The following is a 23,183-nucleotide window of genomic DNA, read 5'->3' on the forward strand; positions in this document are numbered from 1 at the left end:
TCTGCCTTCTTGAAGTGTCCGAGAATGTTTACACCAGACACATTTTAATGCCTGTTTTTCCAGGAAATTCCAAAAGTCAGTTCTGTTTTCAACACATCGCTATTTATTCAAACACATATATGTTTGAACGTGAAACAAAACGGCCAGGCTCGAAATGAGGGCTAAACCTGTTCTTTTTGTTAGAATGCTACATGTTCACGCAATTGGGTTAAGGTTCATTTTGTAAACATTGTGCAGCTTCGTGTTATGTGAGATTGTACAGTTTCATCACTCTACATTAATCAAATCAAATGAAAAAAAAAAATAGATATAAAGCATCTAGATATAAATACGTTTACCATTTAGAAACATGACAGTTTATTTTGATCCATTCAAAAAAACTCCCTATAATAAAAAGGTCAAGTGTCAAGGCTGTTTTCTCCTATGTGTGTTTCTGTGCAGATTCTTCCTTTTGATACGTAGTTGGAACAGGTGCCACCTCGGAGGCCCGGGTTCTTTCAGTTGGGATCCAGTGAGAATGGGTTCTACCTTTTGAGGACCTGGCAGGAAGAGGCTGTTTCTTTTTAGACCCTGCAGAAACGGGTGCAGCAGCTGGATCCGTAACAGGTGGTCCTTTGTGGGCTCTTCATGGTTACCCACCACTGTTCTGAAGCTAGGTCCACACACTACCACTCTGTGGCAAATACTTGCTCATCAAAGGGGCATGGTTGCATATATTTTGGTGGATATGTTGTTTGTGAGCAACAGTAAACTTATTTTTACAGTGTGAGAGAAAGAAGGGAATAGACTAGATGAGCTGAATTAACACATTAAAGATTCGTTTTATAAATAGTCGCCCTTTAAACTTCTTCATCTAAGCTGATAAAGTGATAATACATAGCCTATGTATATATATATATATATATATATATATATATATATATATATATATATATATATATATATATATATATATATATATATATTAGCAGAATTAATCTAGCCAGATAATGTATGTATAATATGTTTTCATGATTGCCACACAGTATATTATGCTTATTTATTACAGTGCAGTGTTTGAGTGTACATACGATTTTTACTTTACTTTGACGTTTCTCAAACGGAAGGCTGCACCCTTCGGAGATCGCATTTGTAGTCTGCATACGTCATTTTAAAATATAAACAGTTATAAATTTGACCATTATTCTTAGTTAAGCGTACATTTTTGTAACACGCGTTTATGTCTCGCGAACGTAATGCTCAATTACCCGAGCATGCGGCCTTCCTTCCAGCGTGTCTGTGCTAGGCCACCGTATGACGTCAGGCCCAAACAGGAAGTTGCGCTGCGCAGTTTATGTTGCTGGTGATTTCGCTCCGAGTTTCTACAGAAACGCTTTTCAGAACTCAAACGAAAGTGCCGCGATATGTCACAGGATTTGTGGTATGCATTTTACAGTCGTATTGTTTATAAACACGTGAGGACTATAGTTCTGCATCGTAGAGTTCAGCAAACTTAATTTGCCCTTTGGTTCAGTGTATCTGTATTTAACCACTTCAGTCAAATTGAATTCAGCTCTGTATAAATTGTCTTTACTGATCGTCACACCCTATATAATATATAAAAATACATATGTGTATTTTTACTCGGTAAAAGGCTGATATAAATGTTGTCAGGCCGGTTTGCTGAGGTCTGTCACATGGTTTTGTTGATGACAATCTTGTGATTTAAATTTCTTGATAACCGGTGGAAGCCGTAGCACGTGTAAAAGTTTTACCAATGTTTGTTTTGTATTTTATTGTTTAGGTTACAGAATTATGATGCAGTTTGTCGGCTGGCTCAAGAAATTGCAGAAAACATCCATGAAAGAAATAGACAGCAGAGGACTGGAGGAAATCCAGCCAAGGTACTAACAGCCTTATTATTATTTTTCAAACAATAAAACGAAGCCGTACGTGTCGGTGGTCTTCATGCTTTTAAATCACTTTTGGGTTCGTTTGTATTCGTAGCTCAACATGACCCTGAGAGCGTCGTTACAGAAGCTCAAACAGAATATAGCACAGCTCAGGGAGACATTGAGTCGTGCTTCTGCTCAACGGCGTATGTATCCTTTCTAGAAAACAAACAAACAGCAGCACAATTTGCTATTTTAAGAAGTCTTAAGAAGTCATATAATAAATAGAGTAACCGAGAGGCTGAATGTATTATTTGCTGATTATCCTGAGCTTGTATGATGAGGATAAATGCGATTTCTTACGAGCACCTGTAGGTGGCGGTGTATAATAACAAACCAATAACCCCATGGCCTGAAGTGGTGTTTTAGTGCCCTTAAACCACTGTAATAAATAAAAGTGATAATATTACTGTAATGTTACGTAAGTCCCAGATGTTTATGATGATTCATAAACGGGTCATTTTAAAAGCCTTAATGAATAATGTTAGAATGCAAGCTGAAGCAGACAGAAGACAGAACCTTGTTGACGACCTGGCTACCAGAGAAACGAGACTCAACGCCTCTTTCAAAGGAGACTTCTCAGAAGCTGAGCCATCAAGGTACATCCATCATGAATAAAATATACCGTGGGGTTCATTATGCGTTATATTTACAACATTTATTTATTTGGTAAATAAATGCAACACGAAGCAGTATACATTTTATTTGGCATTAATTTAATTAATACATACGTTTTATATAGTATAATTTGAATGCTGATTATATGTTGGCATTATATCAACATTATTAGCAACAACGTTTTAGAAATATCAGTCATTGCTTAGAAGTGAAAAACTAAATTTTTAAGTGATTTTGTAACATCATGGTTGAAGAGTATGTACTTATTTATATTTGTTTGTTTATTTATGGATTTATTTATTTGTATGTTTTCAGTGTTTTCCCTGTTGATGTTCTTACCACACAGAACAATCCGTTTTCAGTTTTTGCCAGAAATATTTAGATTTTTCTTTAAATGCTAAGCTTGCTTATCTTGTCATCTTTACAGAAAACATACTATATTGATAACCAATAATAAGTGGTTTGTAAATGAAAATGTAAGGGTTTATTTAGGTATGTGATGCTTTGTTGTTGTTTTTGAAAGTCTCTTATCCTCACCTTGGCTTTATTGACTGGATAAAAATGCAGTAAAATTATTTTATCGTGCATTATTGCAATTTAGAATAGCTGTTTTGTTTTACTGCATTTTAATTATTCCTCTAATAGTAAAGCCGCATTTCCGGTAGTCTTCAGCGCCTCATGATTCTACAGGTCAATGTTGAAAATAGCGCTTTACTATTACTTCTAACGTTTAATGCAAAAAAATAGGTGTTGTTTTCATAAAGCGGTACTATTTTGGTGACAAATCAGCTGGTTTTGCGATAATAAATCAAATGTTTATGGTTGCAAGGTATTTCGGATGTACGAGTTTAATGAATGCAGAAGTTTCAGTGTCAACACAGCAGTGGCCTCAAAGAGGAAGTGACTGTTCCAAATGACTCAGACAGCTGGCTCAAAACAGGCCATCCTTATTGAAGCCGCAAAGATTGATATTCACCTTCGCTTGGAGGTTTCGCTGAACAACAGCAGAGAAACCATGAACCCTGTGCCCCAGTTAGTCTACCAGACCGTAGAGGCCTTTGCTCGCCATGTTTCCTCCTTGGCCTTGCGGTAGCGTCCCAGTGTTGAGTAACTTCATGCCAGAAATGGTGCGACCTGTGCTCAAACGGAAGTCTGCGAGCACTCTCTAAGGGCTCCAGTTCGGCTTTACTGCTCTGCTGATCAGAGCTGAGTGTTGAACTTCTACCATCCGGACTGTTTACACTTCCCTACTCTCCACTGCGCTCACATCCTCTCTCCAAAATACACCAATCAGAGACTTAATGTGTCACCGCCAATCTCCTGTGTGCTTCTGACTCTCAATCGAAACGACAGCTCTGGAGCTGAACTTCCTCAGAGAAATGAAACGGTCATTATTCTGATTTGACCTTCTCGATCCAGGTTGCACGTACTAGGATAGGAAGGCAAAACAACCAGCTCCCTCTGCCTGGATCGCTCTTCTTTCCTATTGTTATTGTAAGTTTAAGTAACTAAAACTAAAAAAAAAATATCCTTGTAAATACATATCATTTGCAAAATAATAGTGCTATGCTATATTTTCACTAGCATGTTTTTTTTTTTTTAAGGATTGATAGATTGGTCCTTTTTGATTCAGTGGGTGGTAAAGCCTGAGAAGAGGCATCTAGTTGCTGTCTTTAATGAATAAAATGAACAGACTATACTAATTTATAGGCTTTTTTCTAGCCCTCTTTGTGGACTTAATCCTCTAATTCCTTAACACTGAGTTTTATCTTTATCTCTCCCGTTCAGATCACTCTGTTGCGCTCCGCACGCATTCAACTAAATAGCACTAACAAATTACAGTATTTGATCAGGTTTTTCAAATACGAAAGAATTTTTATGAGGATGCTAGCCTGGCAGGATTTTTAGGGCCCGGATTCATCTCACTGTGTGGTCTTTGTCTGCCAGTGGGGGCGTTAGCTTTGCTTCAATAAGCCGAAATAGCATTACACTTTTTTCCATAGGGCTAAGACCAGGCTTATGGCATTCGTGAAACAATACCTTTGTGGAAGATTAACCTCTAATCAAGCACAAAATGACATGCCGCTCATTTGAAGATCCCGAGTTCCCGACCAGAGTGCCCCGACCCTCCTCCTCCCGTTTCCTCTCTTTTATATTTGATCGTAATGCACAAAGTTGTAATTAGTTAAATAGGGCCTCTAAGAGACGGGGTCTGTCTCCAGGTCTCGCTCCAGTGTGATGCCTCGTCTGATTAAGTCTGCGGACTCTGCGGGAGGTTAATTGGATAAGCGTTAATCCTCACGCCGCTGAGATGGAGCGGAGGAAGTGGAAAGGGGCAGGCACAAGCTATGAGTTGCCAAACATGTCAGAAAGATTAGGATCCGCCGCTGACCACTTGTCTCGCTGGCCAGAGGATTAATATCAGCTCGGGCTTGGATAGAGACGGTGCTCCAAAAGGCACCGTGCGAATGCTTCGGTGCTTTCGTAGATCAGAAAGCTGGAGGAAGTTTGGAGAGATTGAGAAGAAAGAGGTCTAGCTCAATAGGCATGCGAGAAGTATACTTCCTCCGTGCGAGGAAGACGAGAACGAGAGGAACAGATTCAGCCGAAGACTCTTCAGAGGTTAGCGACCTCTCTGAACCCCAATGAAGATCCGCTGATGCTGAACTAAGTTGAAGAGAAGGCCCATTGTCAGAAACTGGCGCTTATAGTGGGAGGAAGTCATTTGGGTTGGACTCAAATACCTTTTTTTGACACGCAGTTTCACCTTAACCTGCACGAACAACTGCGTATTCCTGAAAGGAAACATAAAAAGAGCCAAAGTATAAAAACGGTTATAAATCTTTGATATGGGACATTGACATATATGAGAGCGCATGATAAAACCTAGTTTAAAACACATGTGCTAAGTTTTTAGCAATATGTTCTTTGTCGGTGTGTTGGATTCATATGGTATTTTCAGAAGTTTCAATTTATTTGCTACAAAAATAAATTATAATAATAAAAGCAAGACATTTAGGGAGACATTTACTAAACTTCATAAGCTATGTTTTTAATCTTTAAGTGTAGATTTTAAAATTAAGTTCAAAAATGTGTTTTATACAAATATAATTAATTATTAATTCATAAATATCTTGCATCATATGACAGTTTACAAACCTGTGATCTGCAAATTTTCTTTTGTATATTTTTTATGTTAAAATGTGTTTCATAGAAATATAAATTATTAATAAATAAATGCCTGCGCAATGTAGCTTGGAATTTTATTTTTCGTAAATGAACTAAGCAGTTAGGTGTCTTTAAATATCAAGATTTGGCCCGAAGTACTTAATATGGATCTATTTTTAAGCAAGATTTTTTTGTTCACTATATGATGACACCTGTACCACCCAGACACGAAACAAAACAACGAATTAATTTGTAATCCGCTCCATGGATGGATCTGTTTTCATGGGTATTGGTACTATAGATATAGGCTCTGAACCTACAGGAAGCAGGACACCCGTGCGAGCTAGTGACTGGCTCATAACTCTCTGCTCGATGCTGAGCGCTGATAGCTTTTCCAGAAGAGCCTTTAAACTTCACTTCTCTCTCTGCGAGCTGTCCAGGAGCCTCAGGGGGAACAGGTTTCATACATTAATCAAAGAAAAGTGCAAAAGCACAACGCAGTGTCTCCACAGGATAACAGGCCACTTTCTCGGTTTGGCATGGCACTTTGAAAGCTTGTATAAAAGCCAGAGGCGGTTCATATGCTTTGTGTCCTTGTAACTTAGGGCATGAAAACTCACTCTCCAGCCCCAACAAAGTGGAACCCATGTGAACAAATAAACAGAGGTTCTCTGATCTTACAAGGTCCAAAGTAGGGGATGTTGTTTGCTATTTTAGAAGTAAAAAATAGAAAGGTTATTTATTCTGAAGGCACATGAGTGCTACAGATGTGAGTTTGGTAAAAGAGCCTGTGGCTCTTGAACGACTCACGGACATGCTTCAAAGTTTATTTACGTTTGTAAAGTAGATGATGTGTGTCCATTTGATGTGTGCACGTAGCTGTTGATTGACAGTGCATGTGGAATAACTATAATATTGCACTGTGTATGTAATCTAGTTACTGTGTGTGTATGTAATGAGAAAGTTGACTTTGTGTATTACAGTGATGACTGCTGAATTCATAAAGGCATGTACATACGTTTTTGTGTTTTTTATTAAAACAATAAGCTAAAAGAGGCTATTTGTTACAGTGATATTACTTCTGGAAAGTGCGCTCGGTTTCTGTTGCTTTTAGTAAAAAAAAAAAAAATATATATATATATATATATATATATATATATATATATATATATATATATAAAAATTTCTATTTTAGTATATTAAAATAAAAATATTAATTTAAAAATATTATAATTAAATTGCATGATGCCTTTGAATCAAATAAATTAAGCTTATAAGAGACTTCTTACAAAAATCTTACTAACCCCAAATTTTTGAAGGGAACTGTGTATCTAGCACTTATGCTTGTAACCAAAGGCTAAAAGTCAATAGTTTTTATTATACGGTTTTGTTTTTCCCATAACAAGTGTGGTGCATAGTCTCATAAAAGTTAGTACACAATATGATACTTTCATATACATTTATTTAAAATTTCAAACTGAGGAATTTAGAAGAGTCTGTGTAATGAACTGACCTGATACAATGGGTATTTTTGTGTCAATCACCATCTCCAGGTCAAGTCTGATGACAGGTGGAAATGGCTCGGGGCCTGCCGTGAACCCGTGGCTGGTTAATGAGTCTGAGGAGACCAGAGGACTCAGTTTTGGAGAAATCAAACACCAGCAGCAGCACATTATCGAAGGTATATTGCAAATGTGTGCTAGTCTTTCAGTCTTATAACTGATGTGGTATTGACATTGTTTCTAGCTGACAATTGTCTGGCCACCTCTTTCTGCTGTCAAGATAATCATCTATCTCCTGATGGGATGAGACATTATAAGACTCCCTTTTTTGAATTGACTTCCCATTTATGAGATCTGCTACTCATTTGAGAATAGCAACTGGTAGGAGTTTTGAGAAAAAGCAGGAGCCGTTTTGTCTACCCAAGTTATACTTTTAGCTTCAAGGTTACCGCTAAAGTACCTTGTGTTACTTCACTGTAGCAGCTGCCTCTGTCAAAAGTGACATCAGATCGTACTATATGTCATTTAAATGTCACAGATGCCAACACCCTGCTGCTAATGATTTTTTCCCTCTCTATGAGGCTCATTTAGATGGAATTTATGTACTTTTCAATTGGTTTTCTGACCGACATGAGCTGAGCGTTTAGGTTGTCCTTCAAAGCTTGACAATCTACATCATGTTAACCACAGGAACGTAAAATATTTATCTGAAAATTATGGTTTAACATGCATAAGTTCTCTTTTTGTCTTTATTTTGTACAGTTATGTCTAAATGCGTCTCTATTCCCATGTGTCTTTCTCTTTAGCTCAGGATGCTGGCCTGGATGCTCTGGCTGCAGTCATAAGTAGACAAAAACAGATGGGTCAGGAGATCGGCAATGAACTAGAAGAACAGAACGGTAAGAAAAAAGCGCAGTAGCCTGTATGTGACAGCTCTGGCTGAACATTCAGATGTTTTCTGTGAATAACGTCTAATTTGCGGTCAGCTTGGTTTTACTTTGTCACACCGCTCTCTCACTACACTACATATGATGTAATTGGCTCGAAAATGAGCTGAGGCTGGGATTAAAGTGGAAAATTTGGAACAGGCTACTTGGAAACCCACTGTCACCTGGTCTATCGTGTTTTTAACTCCTTCCTGATGCAATCTGTCAAACATATTTTCTAAACATGAGATCTGTGTCCTTTGCATAGAGACATCACATCATCTTGGTGACTCTATTAGAGTCTGTGACCTCATCTGAAGGTTGCAGCTGATTTTGACTTTTCCCACACTGTTCTTCAATCCGTCTAGCCAAGCTGGTAAAATGAGACATTAAAGACTGGGGAAGACAGTTAGAGATATATAATTATCTATTTCTGAAGTGAGATATTCTATCCACCAAGATCATTTTGCTGAAATACAATACTTTCTCAAAATGATCAGCGATACAAAAATTCACTAGGGATGACTTGTCAGGGTTACAGCAATTTAAACGGCCAAAGCTGTGTATATTTCATCAAAAATACAATAATACTGTAATACTGTTACTGTAATAAATACTGTAGTAAATATTACTTAATATAGCACAATTAAACACTTCTATTGTAATAGAATACTTTTGAATAGTAGTAGTACCAAAACTTTTGAAGGTGAAGAATTGAGTGGAATTTATTTTATAATTATAATCTTTGTCTTTGTTAAAGCTCTGTTCTTTTCTGTTTAACTTTCTCTGACAGAGTCCAACAGGTGTTACTGACAAGCAAATACAAGTTTTTGACCTTGCAGACCCTGAAATAGAGATAACCAGTTATCTGTAACTTGGGAAGACATCACAGAAATAACATTTAAACTGCAATGTCACACGGGAATTAAAATTTCAGAAGAACAGCTTTATTTTGAATTAGTAGTCTTTTGCAATTCTTAAAAAAAAACCCTCTGACTCAAACTTTTGAGTAGTAGAACATATAAAAGAGATTAGCATATCATTGTCTGTTAGAACATTTGGTCAATCAGATAAGTGTTGTATATCTGTATTAGAGGTCCACAATTTTAAGTGTAAAAATGCACTGTAACCCAATGGACAAACATCTCAGTTGAAGTCAATTCTGCGTCAATGCAACTTGTCTAAAAAAAGAAATCCTGATGCAAGTTCACCTCCTCCTTGTTGCTGTTGTTGGCACGGTGAAGGTTACCCACAATACTTTTCAGGGGGCAGCGTAATTACTATGGACCGCTTCCAGTGTCACTACTCTTGCCTGTCTGCTTCAGGAAACGGCTTCTTGAAAAAAGTCCTATGTTTCTAAATGTTTAAAAGGTCACATTTGAGCATTTTAGTAAATAGAGATGATCAGTGAAATTTGCATAAAAAATGTACTATTTGGTATTTAAGTCCAAGGATTAGTTATATAATATGGTTTCACATAGTCTAAACAAATCTCAGGTTCATCATTATGATGACCTTCTAGTGGAGACTAATGCTGGGAATTGCAGGCACTTGGCTGCTGTTCACCGTCTCTGCCCCGTCTCAGTCTATTCAGGGCTCAGCGTGATTGATTTAGTCTGCTTCTTGCCTCCCCCAACTAAACACAGGAGTGAGAACAAATTATTTGAATGGGAACTCGATTTTTCTCCCTTCTTTTTCTAAAGCGTGCAGCGTCATTGCTTCTTAGAACAGGAGGTTTAAGGCAGTAATGAGATTGTATGGTCTCTTGTTTCATTTTGAGAGCTGATAGAGTTACGGTTCTGTTCTGCTCTACGGTCCAACAAACTTCCCCTGAATTTCATCTGTTATAGTCTTGCAGATATAACCCATGATATATCCCATGTGCGCCTTAAAATCCTGCTTTCTTCAGGAAACCAAACTTATGAAAATCTGTCACAGAAGGTCTTGAGCAGAGTCCTATATCTCAGCGGAAGGGATTTTATTCCAAACTGCTGTAACTTTTGCGCTTCTGAACATTTTATGCAGCATATTTGAAGTTTACAGAAAGCATTCATGTTGTTACTTTTTTGTTCAAATTATTAACCTTATTATTAACTCAAGAAACAGTAAATTCATAAATTCAGAAACATTTGATTAACTTTGATTAATGCGTTTGATTAGTACAAGTAATGCAGCATTTGTTTTTCACTTCCTGAGTCCATTCTAGTGCTAAGGCGCAGTCACAATTAGTTCTTTCGTAGGCAATAAAGGTTGAGTCTTGGGTACTTCATGGTTGTTCTATATTTAAGAAAACAGTAAATTAGAATAATTATATGAGCTGTATGTATTGGAATTTTAAACTCTTCCAAATGAGCATTTGCACAATACATTTTCCTGATCATGCTGAAGTTTGGATTGAAGTCTTGCCCCTGACCGGGTCATTCCAGAACTGCTAACTTCTTTTTTTTTTTTTTTTTTTTTTCCAAGCCATCCCTTTATAGTTTAGCTGTGTGCATTTGATTTTTTTGCTCTGGAAAATTAATCTACTCTAAATGCAGATTTCTGAGTGACTGAAACAGCTTCTGTCCAAGTATTTACCTGTATTTGGCTCAATCCTTGTTGGTCTTGGTGCCAACAAGGTTTCAAGTTGCTCCTGCTGAAAAGAGAATGATGCTGCCACTACCATACTTGATGGAAGAGATGGTGATGCTTTGGTCTTGGGCCATATTTGGTTTGCTCCAAACAGTCTCCTTTGCTTTAGGTGAATTGACTCGACCCTGGACTAATCAGACCACAACATTTTTCCAGAAGGTTTGGAGTGGCTTAAAAGTTTCGTCACGTGGCTTCTAGCAAACTTGAGTCGTGATGTAATGTCGGCCTTTTTTAAAGTTGGCGTTCCTGAAGCAATTCTCTTGAAGAGAGGCAGAATCAGTGAAGTGTCGAAAGAATTGTTGAGGTCTACAAAGTTTTTCCCATTTCATCCAAAGAAGTCTTCATTTGTAGCAGGCCTTTCTGATCATTTCTCTTGCAAATGACCTTCTGTCCTTGATTAGTCGATCTGGTAGATGACATGATCTTAGTAATGTTTGGTTTCTTCCTTCTAGTATTTTCATAACCTTCTGTGGGATGTTTATTCCTCAAGAAATTTCGCTCTTCAGGTGGTACCATAGTCTACAGAAATTACAGGATCTGAGCTTTTTTCGATTGTGAGCTGTTCCATAGATCTAACTCAATGAAACTAGGTTATTCAGAGTTGTTTTTTGACTGCTTTTAAACTTTGAGTGCCTTTTAAACTGAAGTGCTCGTGGTGTGGAACACAAAAACATCTGTCATACGCATGTGTTTGTAGACCAGCAATTAAATATTAGTGCAGCTGGTATGCTGAACATTGTGTGAATCCTGCCTTGACAGATTGACAAGCATAATTAAAGATGAATCATAAAATTATTCCAATTAAAATGTTGTAATTTGACTTTGTAACAGAGCTAAATGAAGGATTTTTAAACTCCAAACTGTATTTTTGAAAACATTTTCTTAAGAAAACATCTTAAAATATTTTCAATATTTCCACATACAAATGACACTCTATAGATGAAAATATATTTTTGCTTTAGGGGATCGTGATATTTTTCCAGCCCGGCCTCAGTTTATGCAAATGAAAAGCAGCTCTCGAGAACAACAACTGACAGGAATAAACAGGAATAAAGACAGAAGAGCTGATGATCCATGAGCTAATGTTGTGATGGACCATCAGCTTCCAGAACTTAACCTAATAAAATGTGGTAGGTTTCACAGTTAAAAATGTATTTAATTAGCTGATATAATGTTAACATACCAACCTATTGTAGTACTTCTGTGTTTTTAAACCATTGTGTTGTGAGAACCACCAAAAACCAACACTGATGAGAAAGTGACATGAGTGAAAGCTCATCTCAAGCAGCTCTTCCACAGGTTGAGAACGAAAATATTAACAAGTCAATAAGTTTTATTTCTGACTGCTTTTAAGAAATGTGTTATTTGTATGTGAGCAGAACGCAGTCAGATAAGGTGAATACATACCATATTAGATGTGATATTAATATATAAAAAATAATATTTGACCTCTAGCATAACAAGTGACTTGTAGCCACTGCATGTGTGGCTTTATGCTTCCTTTGCTATTAATGACGCCTTTTGGCTATTACTGTCACGCATGCACACACACACACACACACATTCTTAAATTGCAGTCAAGACCTCAGATAACACAGTGACAAGTGAAGTTACGGTAGTGAACAGGTCAGTTTCTGTTATTAAGAGTTCAGAAGGTCAGCCCATCACTAATGGCGCTGTCTAGCTGTAGAGGAGGAACCCAAGGTCTTTATTAGAAAATGTAATTGTATGGGATTATTTGTGTTAAATCTCTAGTTTCCTCAGATCAGGACTTGTAAAACGTATACACTTTTTCTCTTTTAACTACACGAGCTAGCGCCTATAAAAACCCACAGCTACGTTTCAATAGAAAGACGATAGTGTTTTTTGGTGTGCATTATTTGAGAGTGATCGTCTGAACATGACTATATATCCAGAATTAGGCATCACTGTTCCAACAGCGTGTTTTAGCCGCTCCATTACAGTCTTGTATTATGTGACATAATCGACAATGTAAAAAGTAATAAGATAGTTTAATGCCCTAAAAGAGACGGCAGAAAATGGATCGCTTTTGCAAAAAAGGACAAGAAAAAAAGCTTCTTCCTGTTGCCGTATAACCTTCTTGTCCTCTTGCATTTTCCTTTTTTTTTTTTTTTTTTTTTTTTTTGAATTCATTTTTTTACTTCCTAAAAACAGTAAGTGTTTTACAGTAAATAGATTAAAAACTGGATTTAGGAAGTGTGAGGCAGCAGTGATCTCCTTTTAAGGCCAGGGCTGTGGAGGGTGGTCAGTAGTTAACATGACTCTGAAGCTTCCTGCTGACTCTTGAGTACTGTCAACATACTTCAGACATCCTGATATCCTGGTGCTGACCATTTAAAAGGGAATTAACATGTCTTGTTCATTTGACTGGTACTGAGCTATATAAAAATTCTGTCATTTACTCACCTTCATGCTGTTTCAATCACATCAGACATTTTTTTTAACACAAATAAGCCCGGACAGAGTTCTAAACCACTCCAACTATTCATTTGTGTTCTGAAGATGGGAGAAAGTCTTAGACCTATCGTTGGAAAATATCCAGCAATTATTGTTGATTTGATTAGAGATACTATTTAAACTAAACCGATGTGGACAATGATGTCTCTGAATTCAATAATGAAATGTTGAAAATTGTTTAGTTAAAAGTCGAATCATGTCATCATACATTAATGACACTCTTATATCTGATAGTGCTTTGACAAAATCTGTATTGTTAAAAGAGATATATAAATAAAGGGGACAAGTTTGGAGCAATAAATGAGCAAATTATGCTTGTTTTTATTCCTAAGGTTAAAGGGTTCAAAATTAAGATTTAAAATCTGAAAACTTCTTTTTATGCCAATAATTAAAGAGATGTAATTGTTCACATTGTTCTGAACCTTTGTTCTTCTTTGGAACACAAATTAAGATCCGAAAGCTCTACACATGCATTGTGGTACTCTCTTAAATGTGCGTTGAGGTCTGACATGGTAGAGAAGAAATTATTGAATAAAATTGTTATTTTTGTTTTCTTTGGGCACAAAAAAATACTCTTGTAGTTTAATAAAAATTAAGGTTGAACCACTAGTGTTACTTGGACTATTTTATAACCTTTCTACCTTCTGTGTTTAATGGGTTTGGAATGACTTGAGAATAATTAATTATATCATTTTTAATTTTTGGGTGACTGTCCCTTTAATGAATTACATTTGTACAAAAAAAAATGTTGTATAAAAAAAATGTCCTTGCTTCCATGGAAACATTCAAGATTCACTTTGGAAAGTTTTACTGGATACCAGTATGAATCACCAGCTCATTCAGATTGAAAAAAAAAAATGAAATTTTAAATTATAGTAGTGTAATATATGTGGGAAAATAATGTGGAAATAAAATTTGCACTAGTGGTCTTACATTTTTGGGCTGCACTGTATGTCCACTTGATGAGCAGATGATTGGCAGATGAGCCAATCACCCTTTATGGTAACAGGAAAAAAAAGCTTTATTGAATGAACTCTATATGTGTTTTAAACTATACTGTCTAACTGCAAAACCCCAAGAAAACAGACTCAATTTAACTTCCAAATACAACATGGCAGCAATTATTCCTCTGTGTATTACAAAAAAGTCCTATATCAACAGAGTGTTACTTTTTTGTGTTGAAAGTCAACATCGTTTGAGTTTATTGGTGTGGATGTTTCTCAGATATTTGGCCTGGAACTATGACATCAGCGCGTGTCATTGGCGGGTGAATTAGTGCGGTTATTTGTGATGACTGTGCACTGCAAAAGAACCTTTTTTCTTAGAGGGCAAATGAAGTTGAGGTTTGCTGGGTCAGTACAAGGTGTCTGGTGTTACTGGCAATACAAGGTTCATAGTGGCATGCCAAAAGTTTCTGTTATTTGCTGTTTAAACATTCATTGGTCTTTGGGAGGGCATACTTGGCATTTCGCTCTGCCTTTTTGCCTGGAGTGGTTGTTTTTAACCTGGGCAACTTCATTTATATTGTTGTTTTATCAACATTATCTAAATATGGCAGTTCAATCCTTATAGTGATCTGTGTGTGTCTTTCTATAAGGCCCTCAAACGAATTACTCGCTTCTGTTTGGTTTGTTAGCCACCTTAACCTCTCCACATATTTTATAAATATACCCATCTGAAGAAAATGCAGTCATGTGCTAAATATTTCTCAGATGGTCCTCACACTGACTGGCTTTTTCTCATTTAGCTAATAACCCTCATCTCGGTTTTACTTCTGAATGGACTCTATTTTGCAAGTACTTATCTAGGAAAGAAACAGCACTTCGGTTGAGACAGTTTAGGCTCTCCAAAACCCTCATGTTGTGATGATCCACTGTAAAGACTACGATGAGTCCTTCAGATGAAACCATTGTGACATGTTGTTTGCGTTGAGGAACCAAATGCAACAACATGAGGTTACGAAGGACTTTTCCTCTGTGCTTCATGTGTAATGAAGAGTCTTTGTGCTGATAGATGTCACATTTATACTCGAATAGATCCATAGAGGAAGCAGACGGGCTTGCATGGCAAATCTAATGGTAGAAGTTTTACATAGAGAGAGATATAAACAGTCATGTATACTGAGCTGAAGGTCCAGGAACGGAGAATATAGAACATTTAAATGCGGTGTGTGGATTGTTTTATTTACCGACCTCACGATCACCTACTCCACACCTAAACCTACCCGTTACAAAAATAGCACACGTTTTGGGAGCATATACGTTTTTCGGGGTTCAAACTGATGCTCATCCCATCGTATAACGCAGTGCTCTACAGACTGAGCTACACGAAGCCCAAATTACGACGGAGATAAAATAGTACAAAACAGTATAAGGGCGGCGCAATTGTAGCATATGCTTTGATTCGAATTTCAGGGATTTGTGCAAATGACCTAGACAGACGTATCGTTGTAATGCCATGTCATTTCACACTCTTTTGAGGTTATTCCCTGAAATGCAAAAGATTAATTTAAGAGTACACTACCATTCCAAATTTGGGGTGGCACTGTTATTTATTTATTTTATATTATTTTATTCCTTGGATAAGCTTGCCAAGGCTGCAGATAATTATTTCAGCAGCCATTACTTCAGACTTCAGTGTCACATGTTTCTTGAGCAGTCATTAAGTCTGTTGCTGCATAATATTGTTTGGAAACAGTCAAAAAAAATTTTTTATCAGGAATATTTGATAAAGTGTCAAACTATTTATTTAATTTACATAATAACCTTTCCTGCCATTTTTGATCAATTTAATGCATTAATAGAAGTACTTATTTTTCAGAAAACAAACAAAAAAAGGTGTAGATATTCATTTAAAAAAATCTAATTTGGTAAAGCATAAACTAACACAACCAAAGTAGTGTCACCTTTTTATTTTCAAAACCATTTATTACCACAAACAATTTTATCACAGTAATGAAAGAAACATAGAACAAAATCATAATAAATCTCTTTTTCTTTTGGAACCAGTAAACACAGTAACATTCATCGTTTAAAACAAAACAAATGACTTTCTTTTTTTTTATTGGAATATATCCATATATCTTTGGGTGTTTCCTTGCAGCAAGGATGCTTCATCTCACACAGCTGTGATGCTTGGGCAAGTGGGAAATGGCCTCAGTTATATTCCCAGCATCAGGAGGCCTGTACTTGTCTGATATCTTTTACACTGCACAAATACTGTCAGTAGTTTTTGAAGGACTGTAAAGTTTATATAAAGGCATGGTGCAGTAACTAACCAGTCTTGTGCTTTGTAACTTGGTAACAGAAACAAAACAGACAGGAACTCCAATATTTTGCAGCTGTATTTTATTGAATTCAGGCTTTTGAATTCCTAATTTTCTGTTTTAATATTTAAAGGCTTCATATCATCCCTGTGTTCTGTTTTACAACCTTTTTTAACTTTCCTATTAAAGACAATATCACTTTTTCCAGCTCTGACAGATCCGACATCTGCACAAAGGGCAACTTATCAGATTGTGAGTTTCAGAGCTGAAGAACTGTAAAAAGTCGAAAGATGTTGTCGTTGTTGGCTTCTGTTGTCATTCTGACTTGATGGAGTGATAAAGAAACCGAGATGAGGCAGTGGGAAGGTTTCTCCATCTGCATTTCTGGGGCAGGCCTCTATCCATCATGTCTCATCTCATTCTCTCTTTATCCCTACTTTCTCACTCCTCTGCTTGGCCTCAGTGTGAGCCCGTACAGAGCAACTTAGAATAAGATTAGGGGGCCTGAGCCAGGCCTCCCAGCAGAGACCCATGAATAGAGCATGTTTGATGACTTGTGTAAAGGTAGCATCATCAATCACAGCTCTTTTTTTTCTATGGCTATCCCACGTGAAACAATACAGCAAGTTTTTGTTGAAGCAAAACCCACAAGGAAATTATAATCGCATGTAGTTAAAATTATTGTTAAAATTAAGTCTCGTCGTCCTGACATGAGACTGAATAATCCTGGAGGCACGAACTGGCTGCAACCTGAATTCAAATGAAATGTTCTAGATTTATTATAATTGTCAATGCTGATTACCCAGTGCCGTTTTGGTTGGAAGTATGGATCTGGAAATGTTTGTCATGGTGGTGTGTCTTAACCCACAAGACATGTAGTTTCATGAGATGCTGAGGGTCAGGACTCATAGGTGCTGCCACTTGTGGTTATATGGGGAAGCCGTACGCTAAAATCGCTTGTTAAGTGTTTCCTTATGAGGTTGAGCTTGACGTTATAAGTTTGTTTTGCCATTTAGTAGAGTTTGGATGCTCATGATAGTGGGGATGACGTGTGAGAGCATTATCTGTTTTCCAAAACTTAGTGAACTTCTCCCTTAGACACTGCTCTTCTAAATGGTTCCAACTGTAGATTTATTTCCAGCTTAAGGGGCTTTTACACCAGCAGTTTATTTCGAAACAGGGTCCCTGAACCTGAGACCACCTGAAGGAAGTGGTCTGATTTCGGTTGCAATGGAGCTGTGGTGTGAATACGAAAGCAACTCTAACCCTTATCCTTCACAGAGCATGCAATTTTATAAAGCATTGTAATTAATTAATCCAGTATGGTGAAGTATGGATCCAATGCGTTTTAAAATAAGTATTTAAAAAACGTAATTTATCACATATGAATTTGTTATATTTATATTAATCCTCATTAAATTGTTATACTTTTCGTGTCATATTTATTGTGCACTTTGCATTTGTGTGGTGCACTGGTTTCCAAATGGCTGGAGTTTTCAAACATGTTGGTTTCAAGAGGGATCTAGGAGATCTGCAAAAAAAAAAAAAAAAAAAAAAAAAAGAAAATAAATTGTTAGAGGGATAGTTCACCATAAAAAAACTGTGAGGGTTTCTCTGCTCAAAGAAAATATTTCGTGTGCTTTGTCCATGAAAGTGAGATCAACTCCACATGCTTTCCAAGGGGAAGGTTTTATGGTGGAGGAACACATACATAATTTGTTAAGCGATAAAGAATGAAGAATTTATAAAGTTGTGGAAGGGTGAGATTCACTTCATTGACTGACTTTGACATGCGGTTTCCTTTCTTCCTCACCACCAATCCACCAGAAAAAATAAAGGCAGCTATATGTAAATTTTACATGTTGTGGGGAAAAAATATATAATATTATTAAAAAGAAATAAATAATAATTATAAAAAGAAATAATGTGTGTGTGTGTATGTGTTTATATATAAACCTTCAAATAGTTCCAAACCTGTATAAGTTTCTTTCTTACAAAAAAAAAGATATTGTGAATAATTTACAATTATAGAACCAAACAGTTGTTGGTCACAATTGACTTACATAGTAGGGAATAAAATACTATGAAAGTCAATGGGAAACATCAACCGTTCGATTACCAGCATTCTTTAAAATATTGCCTTTTGTGTTCAACATAGGAAAGATACAGGTTTAGAACGACATGAGTGAGTAGGCCTAAATGATGACAAAGTGTGATTTTACCAATTTGCTTTGGCTTTACCACAATAACTGTAATTTTATGTAAACTGCTGGTGTTTTATTTTTACAAGCAACATGGTTTTATATATATTTTTTCACAAACCTTGTAAAAAGTGGGTTCATACATGAAAATTTATATAGCTGCCTTTATTTTTTTCTTGTCAGGAGATCATAAATGATTAGGGGGTCTTTGACAAAAAGTTAAAAAACTGCATGCCAAAATCAGTCAGTGAAGTGAATCTCACCCTTTCACAACTTTACAAATTCTTCATTCTTTATCACTCAACACATTATACATGTGTTCCACCACCATAAAACCTTCCACTTGGACAGCATATGGAGAGTTGATCTCACTTTCATGGACAAAGCATAGCAAATATTTTCTTTGAGCAGAGAAACCCTCACAGATACCTTCAAAATAAAGCCACAAGATCATAGTAGAAGCTGAAAGGCCTATTTAAGAGGCCGAGGGCGCTGCTTTCAGATTTCAGATTTCTTCTTTTGTTTTTTTATAGACGCCATAAAGCATCTAATCGGTATTCCCGTCGCCCAGGCCGCCAGTGCTGCTTAGTGGATCTTGGCTTTGATATGGCGTGATACATCTGGAATGAATGTGTGCTTGTGACAGTCGTTAGCTACATGGCCCCACATTAAACATCGGTGGCAGGAATTCCCAGACGACAGGAAGAAGTGATCTAGAGCTCTGCGAACTGTGTGACCAAGATGAGCGGTGAACGTTTTACACCTCTTGCAGCATTCTAGATACTTTTCGCATGTCAAGACATGAGACAGATTTGTTTTGAGAAAAATATGCTTTGGGTCTGAACAAATGTCTTTGTTTTGAAAAGGAAGGAAGTTGCATTTACAGACGTGAATTGATGTCAGTGCACTCATGTGTTATGAATGATGGCGAGACGCAGACCTCGATAATTTTCTGCAGCGTATCGGAGGAGACGACAGATTGAGCACATGGTGTTTTCACAACACGGAGGAATTTAGCGCATTAAAATTGTGATGCCATGTAATGAAACTTTAATAGTAGTCCAGAGCGTTCAAAAAGCACATTATCTATCAGTAAAGTCTCATTAGCTGGAAGAGAATGTACACTCTTCATACGAGTGAAACTGTAATTGAGTCGTTTAGCTGTTTTAAAGAGTTTTAGGGTAGAACTTTGTGTTTTTTTTTCTTTGTTCAATTTCAGCCACTGTATACAGATCTCTTTTTTATAAGATTGGTTAATTTCACAGCCAATGTGGATCCAGGATCAGATTGCTACCTGTCTTTTGATTTTGACACAGATAAAGTGTAAAAACTAGTAAAACTTTACTAATCAAGTAGAGTTTTTGTATATATATATATATATATATATATATATATATATATATATATATATATATATATATATATATATATATATATATATATATATATATATATATATATATATATATATATATATATGAATGGGTTCTTGGTTGTTGACCGCAAATATTTTTAACCCATTTTTAAGCAAAACCTCCTTTTTGTACAAGGTTAGCATCACTTTTAAGCTTTGGTTATAAACTTGGTAACAGTCTTAACGCTAAAGTTCAGTGCTAGGAGAATGCTACAGCACTTTTTTTAGCAACTGACAACTAATCATAAAATAAACAGTCCTTGGCTCATTAAATATTCATGTTCTGTGTACAATCACAGAAACGCTCACATGCAATGTTTAGTTTTAACATCTGTGGCGACATTAAAAATGTCAAACAGTGATGGCATGTGCAAACTCGAATAAAGAAGAGACTTGTTATTTGTTTTTTGCTGCATGTCGACGTTTTCGCAGATGGACAAGCTGTTATTGAAATGAATTGCGCGTCTGTTGCGATCCGTATTCGTCCAATCAAAGATGTGGACCTGTTAAATATGCAAATGAGAACATTAACTGAATGGTGTATTTAGTCTTTGTAGGTGAAATACAGTCATTTTAGTAGGATAACACACATTTCGAGTTTCACGTAAAAGTGAAACATCCAACTGGTTGACGTTGGTCATGTCAATTCAGTGTGCTGACCAACAGAAAGCTTGGTTTGAAAATGACTTTGGTATGAACTGTGCTTCATGTACTGCTTTACTATTAACAATGGATAGCGGACCCACAAAATCTCACTAAAATGACCACACCTTAATCCTTGATAATGCATGAACAGTCTAGGATTATGTTTGCCCAAGGTTAGGTTGGCCCTTGTTTAACAGTAGTGTGAAAAGCTAAATAGTTGGTATGAAAGTGAAGAAATATAATCTTCTGCCTTACCTCCTTACCTTTCCTGTGGATTAGATGCTATCAGGTTATGGGAGTCCCCCCCCTCGTAACTTCAGATCGCATCCAGATGTCCACGCTGATTCCATTCTGATGGAGAGTCTATGCTCAAACAATGACAACCAGATTGTCTGGCATTGCCAGGTTTTGTTGCTTACAATCATTTGTAGATTTTGGCAAGGGAAAAATGCAAACTAATGAGATATTTAATTAAATAATAAAATATGTAAGATGAAAGAAGTTCATCTACTTTTTTTTTTTTTCTTTTTTTTTTTGCAATATTAGTGTACAAAACAAATCAAACCCAGTGGAATGTGCAGATGTGGAGCATTGTATGAGTATCAGGCTTGTCCTTGAATCTACGGAACTCCTTGCAGTCAATGAGGTCTATACGGAAATTAGATATAGATTCTAATTTTAGAGCGAACCTTTTTAGGGGATTATTTAATGGTCTCCCTTGCCCGGGATGTGTTGACCCACCTGCCATGTTTTCAGGACTTTTAGTGGTAGAGCTCTTAAAAGGGTGAAAATATCACTCCTTCACACACACATTCTCAAACCTTCAGTATTACTTTTAAAGCGGTGTTGCCTAAGCCTGCAGGAATGTGTATGGTCTGCCTGTAAACTTCTCTTAACGTCTTCATGCAGGCAGTAATATTTCCCTGGAGCTCTGTCCACATTATGGGGAAAGTGAGTTTGCCATGTGGTGAGGAGGCTGCAATTTCAGCTGGCAGCCTCCCTCCCTACCTGTTTTTAAGGGTGAAAGGATTCCCTCCTATCATATTTTCTTTCTGAACACACCAGTCTGGCATGATTGTCATTGTGAGTGATGGCAAGAGCAAATTAGAGCTCTATTAGTGCAGGGCTAATTGCTAACTTCTTAACCACATGGGTTTGGAAGATGTATCTGTGGTGCTGGACTAAAAAGAGGGAAGGTTAACTTATGCCCCAGGGCAGTCCATAGAGTGAGTAGGTAACAAACGTACTATGCAGCAGCATGTGGTTCCCATTCAGAGCCAGGGGAAGCTTGGAGGTTTAGAAGATCCTTAGTTCATCCACACTTTAAACACACTCTGATTTCAGGCTCTTGTTATAGTAGTTTTCGGGCTGTCTAGGGAATCTTTTGGTAAAGGTTTTATGGGATGTTGCACCTTAGGATATAGCAAAACAGAGCTTTCCTTCCTTTCTTGTTAAAAACGATGAGGTACTCTGGGGTCTGTATTTGGGGTCAGATAACTTTAGTAACCATGTAAAGATCAAGATCGAGCAGGAATAGTATTCAAGTTTCTGGAAGAGAAACAGGACAAGGCTTAACGGCAATTACAAAACGTTGAAAAAGCTTTATGCCTTTTTTCAACACACTGTGTCCCACAATAATGGCAAAATTAGTTTTAATTCACAAATTAAAAACATAGAATATCTGTTTTCAAATAATTGAATATGTGACCCTAGACTACATAATGACTCCTAATTTTCATGGGTATATTTGTAACAATAGCCAGTACAACATTGTATGGGTCTTTTATGCCAAAAATCATTAGGATATTAAGTAAAGATCATGTTCCATGAAGACATTTTGGATATTTCCCATCGTAAATGTATCAAACATTAATCATTGATTAATAATATGCAAAGCTGAGGACTTCATCTGGAAAATTTAAAAGCTAACTCCTCAAAATTTTGATTTTTTTGCACCCCTATCTTGACCAAATATTTTCCTATCCAAAAGCATACATCAATGGAAAGTTTATTTATGCAGCTTTCAGATAATGTCTAAATCTAAATGTGAAAAATTTGACCCTTATAGCTGATGACATTACATTTTAATGTTTTTCTACCAAAAAAACATAATGTCATTTACCTGCGTATTTATTTCCCCCTGAAATGCGTTATTAAAAGTAATAGTGTTGTTTTAAATAACATTATGGTAGACATCCAGAAAACAGAATGACTCAGAAACAAAGGCCAGTTTATGATTGCCAACCCCACGAAAGCACTTTAATCCAATACACTCCAGTCTCAGTGTTGTCTTAAACAAAAATTACTTCATTTATAAATGATTGAGTAGGTGATTTGCTGGCAGTTTCTTCATAACTGCGTGTGTGAGGTGTTCGTGGTCTCGAGGCTGATCTGAAGATGATCT

At 36.7% G+C, this 23,183-nt stretch overlaps 1 protein-coding gene across 1 annotated transcript in view; it reads left to right on the forward strand.

Annotated features, from left to right (window-relative positions):
- The first annotated feature begins 1,263 nt into the window (after window positions 1-1,263).
- stx8 (syntaxin 8) overlaps window positions 1,264-23,183 on the forward strand; it is a 54,826-nt gene continuing 32,906 nt past the window's right edge. The window contains exons 1-6 of the mRNA XM_043241772.1: window positions 1,264-1,420; window positions 1,784-1,883; window positions 1,987-2,081; window positions 2,420-2,530; window positions 7,271-7,398; window positions 8,026-8,118. Coding sequence (XP_043097707.1) covers window positions 1,404-1,420; window positions 1,784-1,883; window positions 1,987-2,081; window positions 2,420-2,530; window positions 7,271-7,398; window positions 8,026-8,118 — 544 coding nt within the window. The 5' untranslated portion in view covers window positions 1,264-1,403. The remainder of the gene's footprint in view (window positions 1,421-1,783; window positions 1,884-1,986; window positions 2,082-2,419; window positions 2,531-7,270; window positions 7,399-8,025; window positions 8,119-23,183) is intronic.

This window comes from Puntigrus tetrazona, chromosome 6 (genome assembly GCF_018831695.1).
Source record: "Puntigrus tetrazona isolate hp1 chromosome 6, ASM1883169v1, whole genome shotgun sequence".
Taxonomy (NCBI): domain Eukaryota; kingdom Metazoa; phylum Chordata; class Actinopteri; order Cypriniformes; family Cyprinidae; genus Puntigrus; species Puntigrus tetrazona.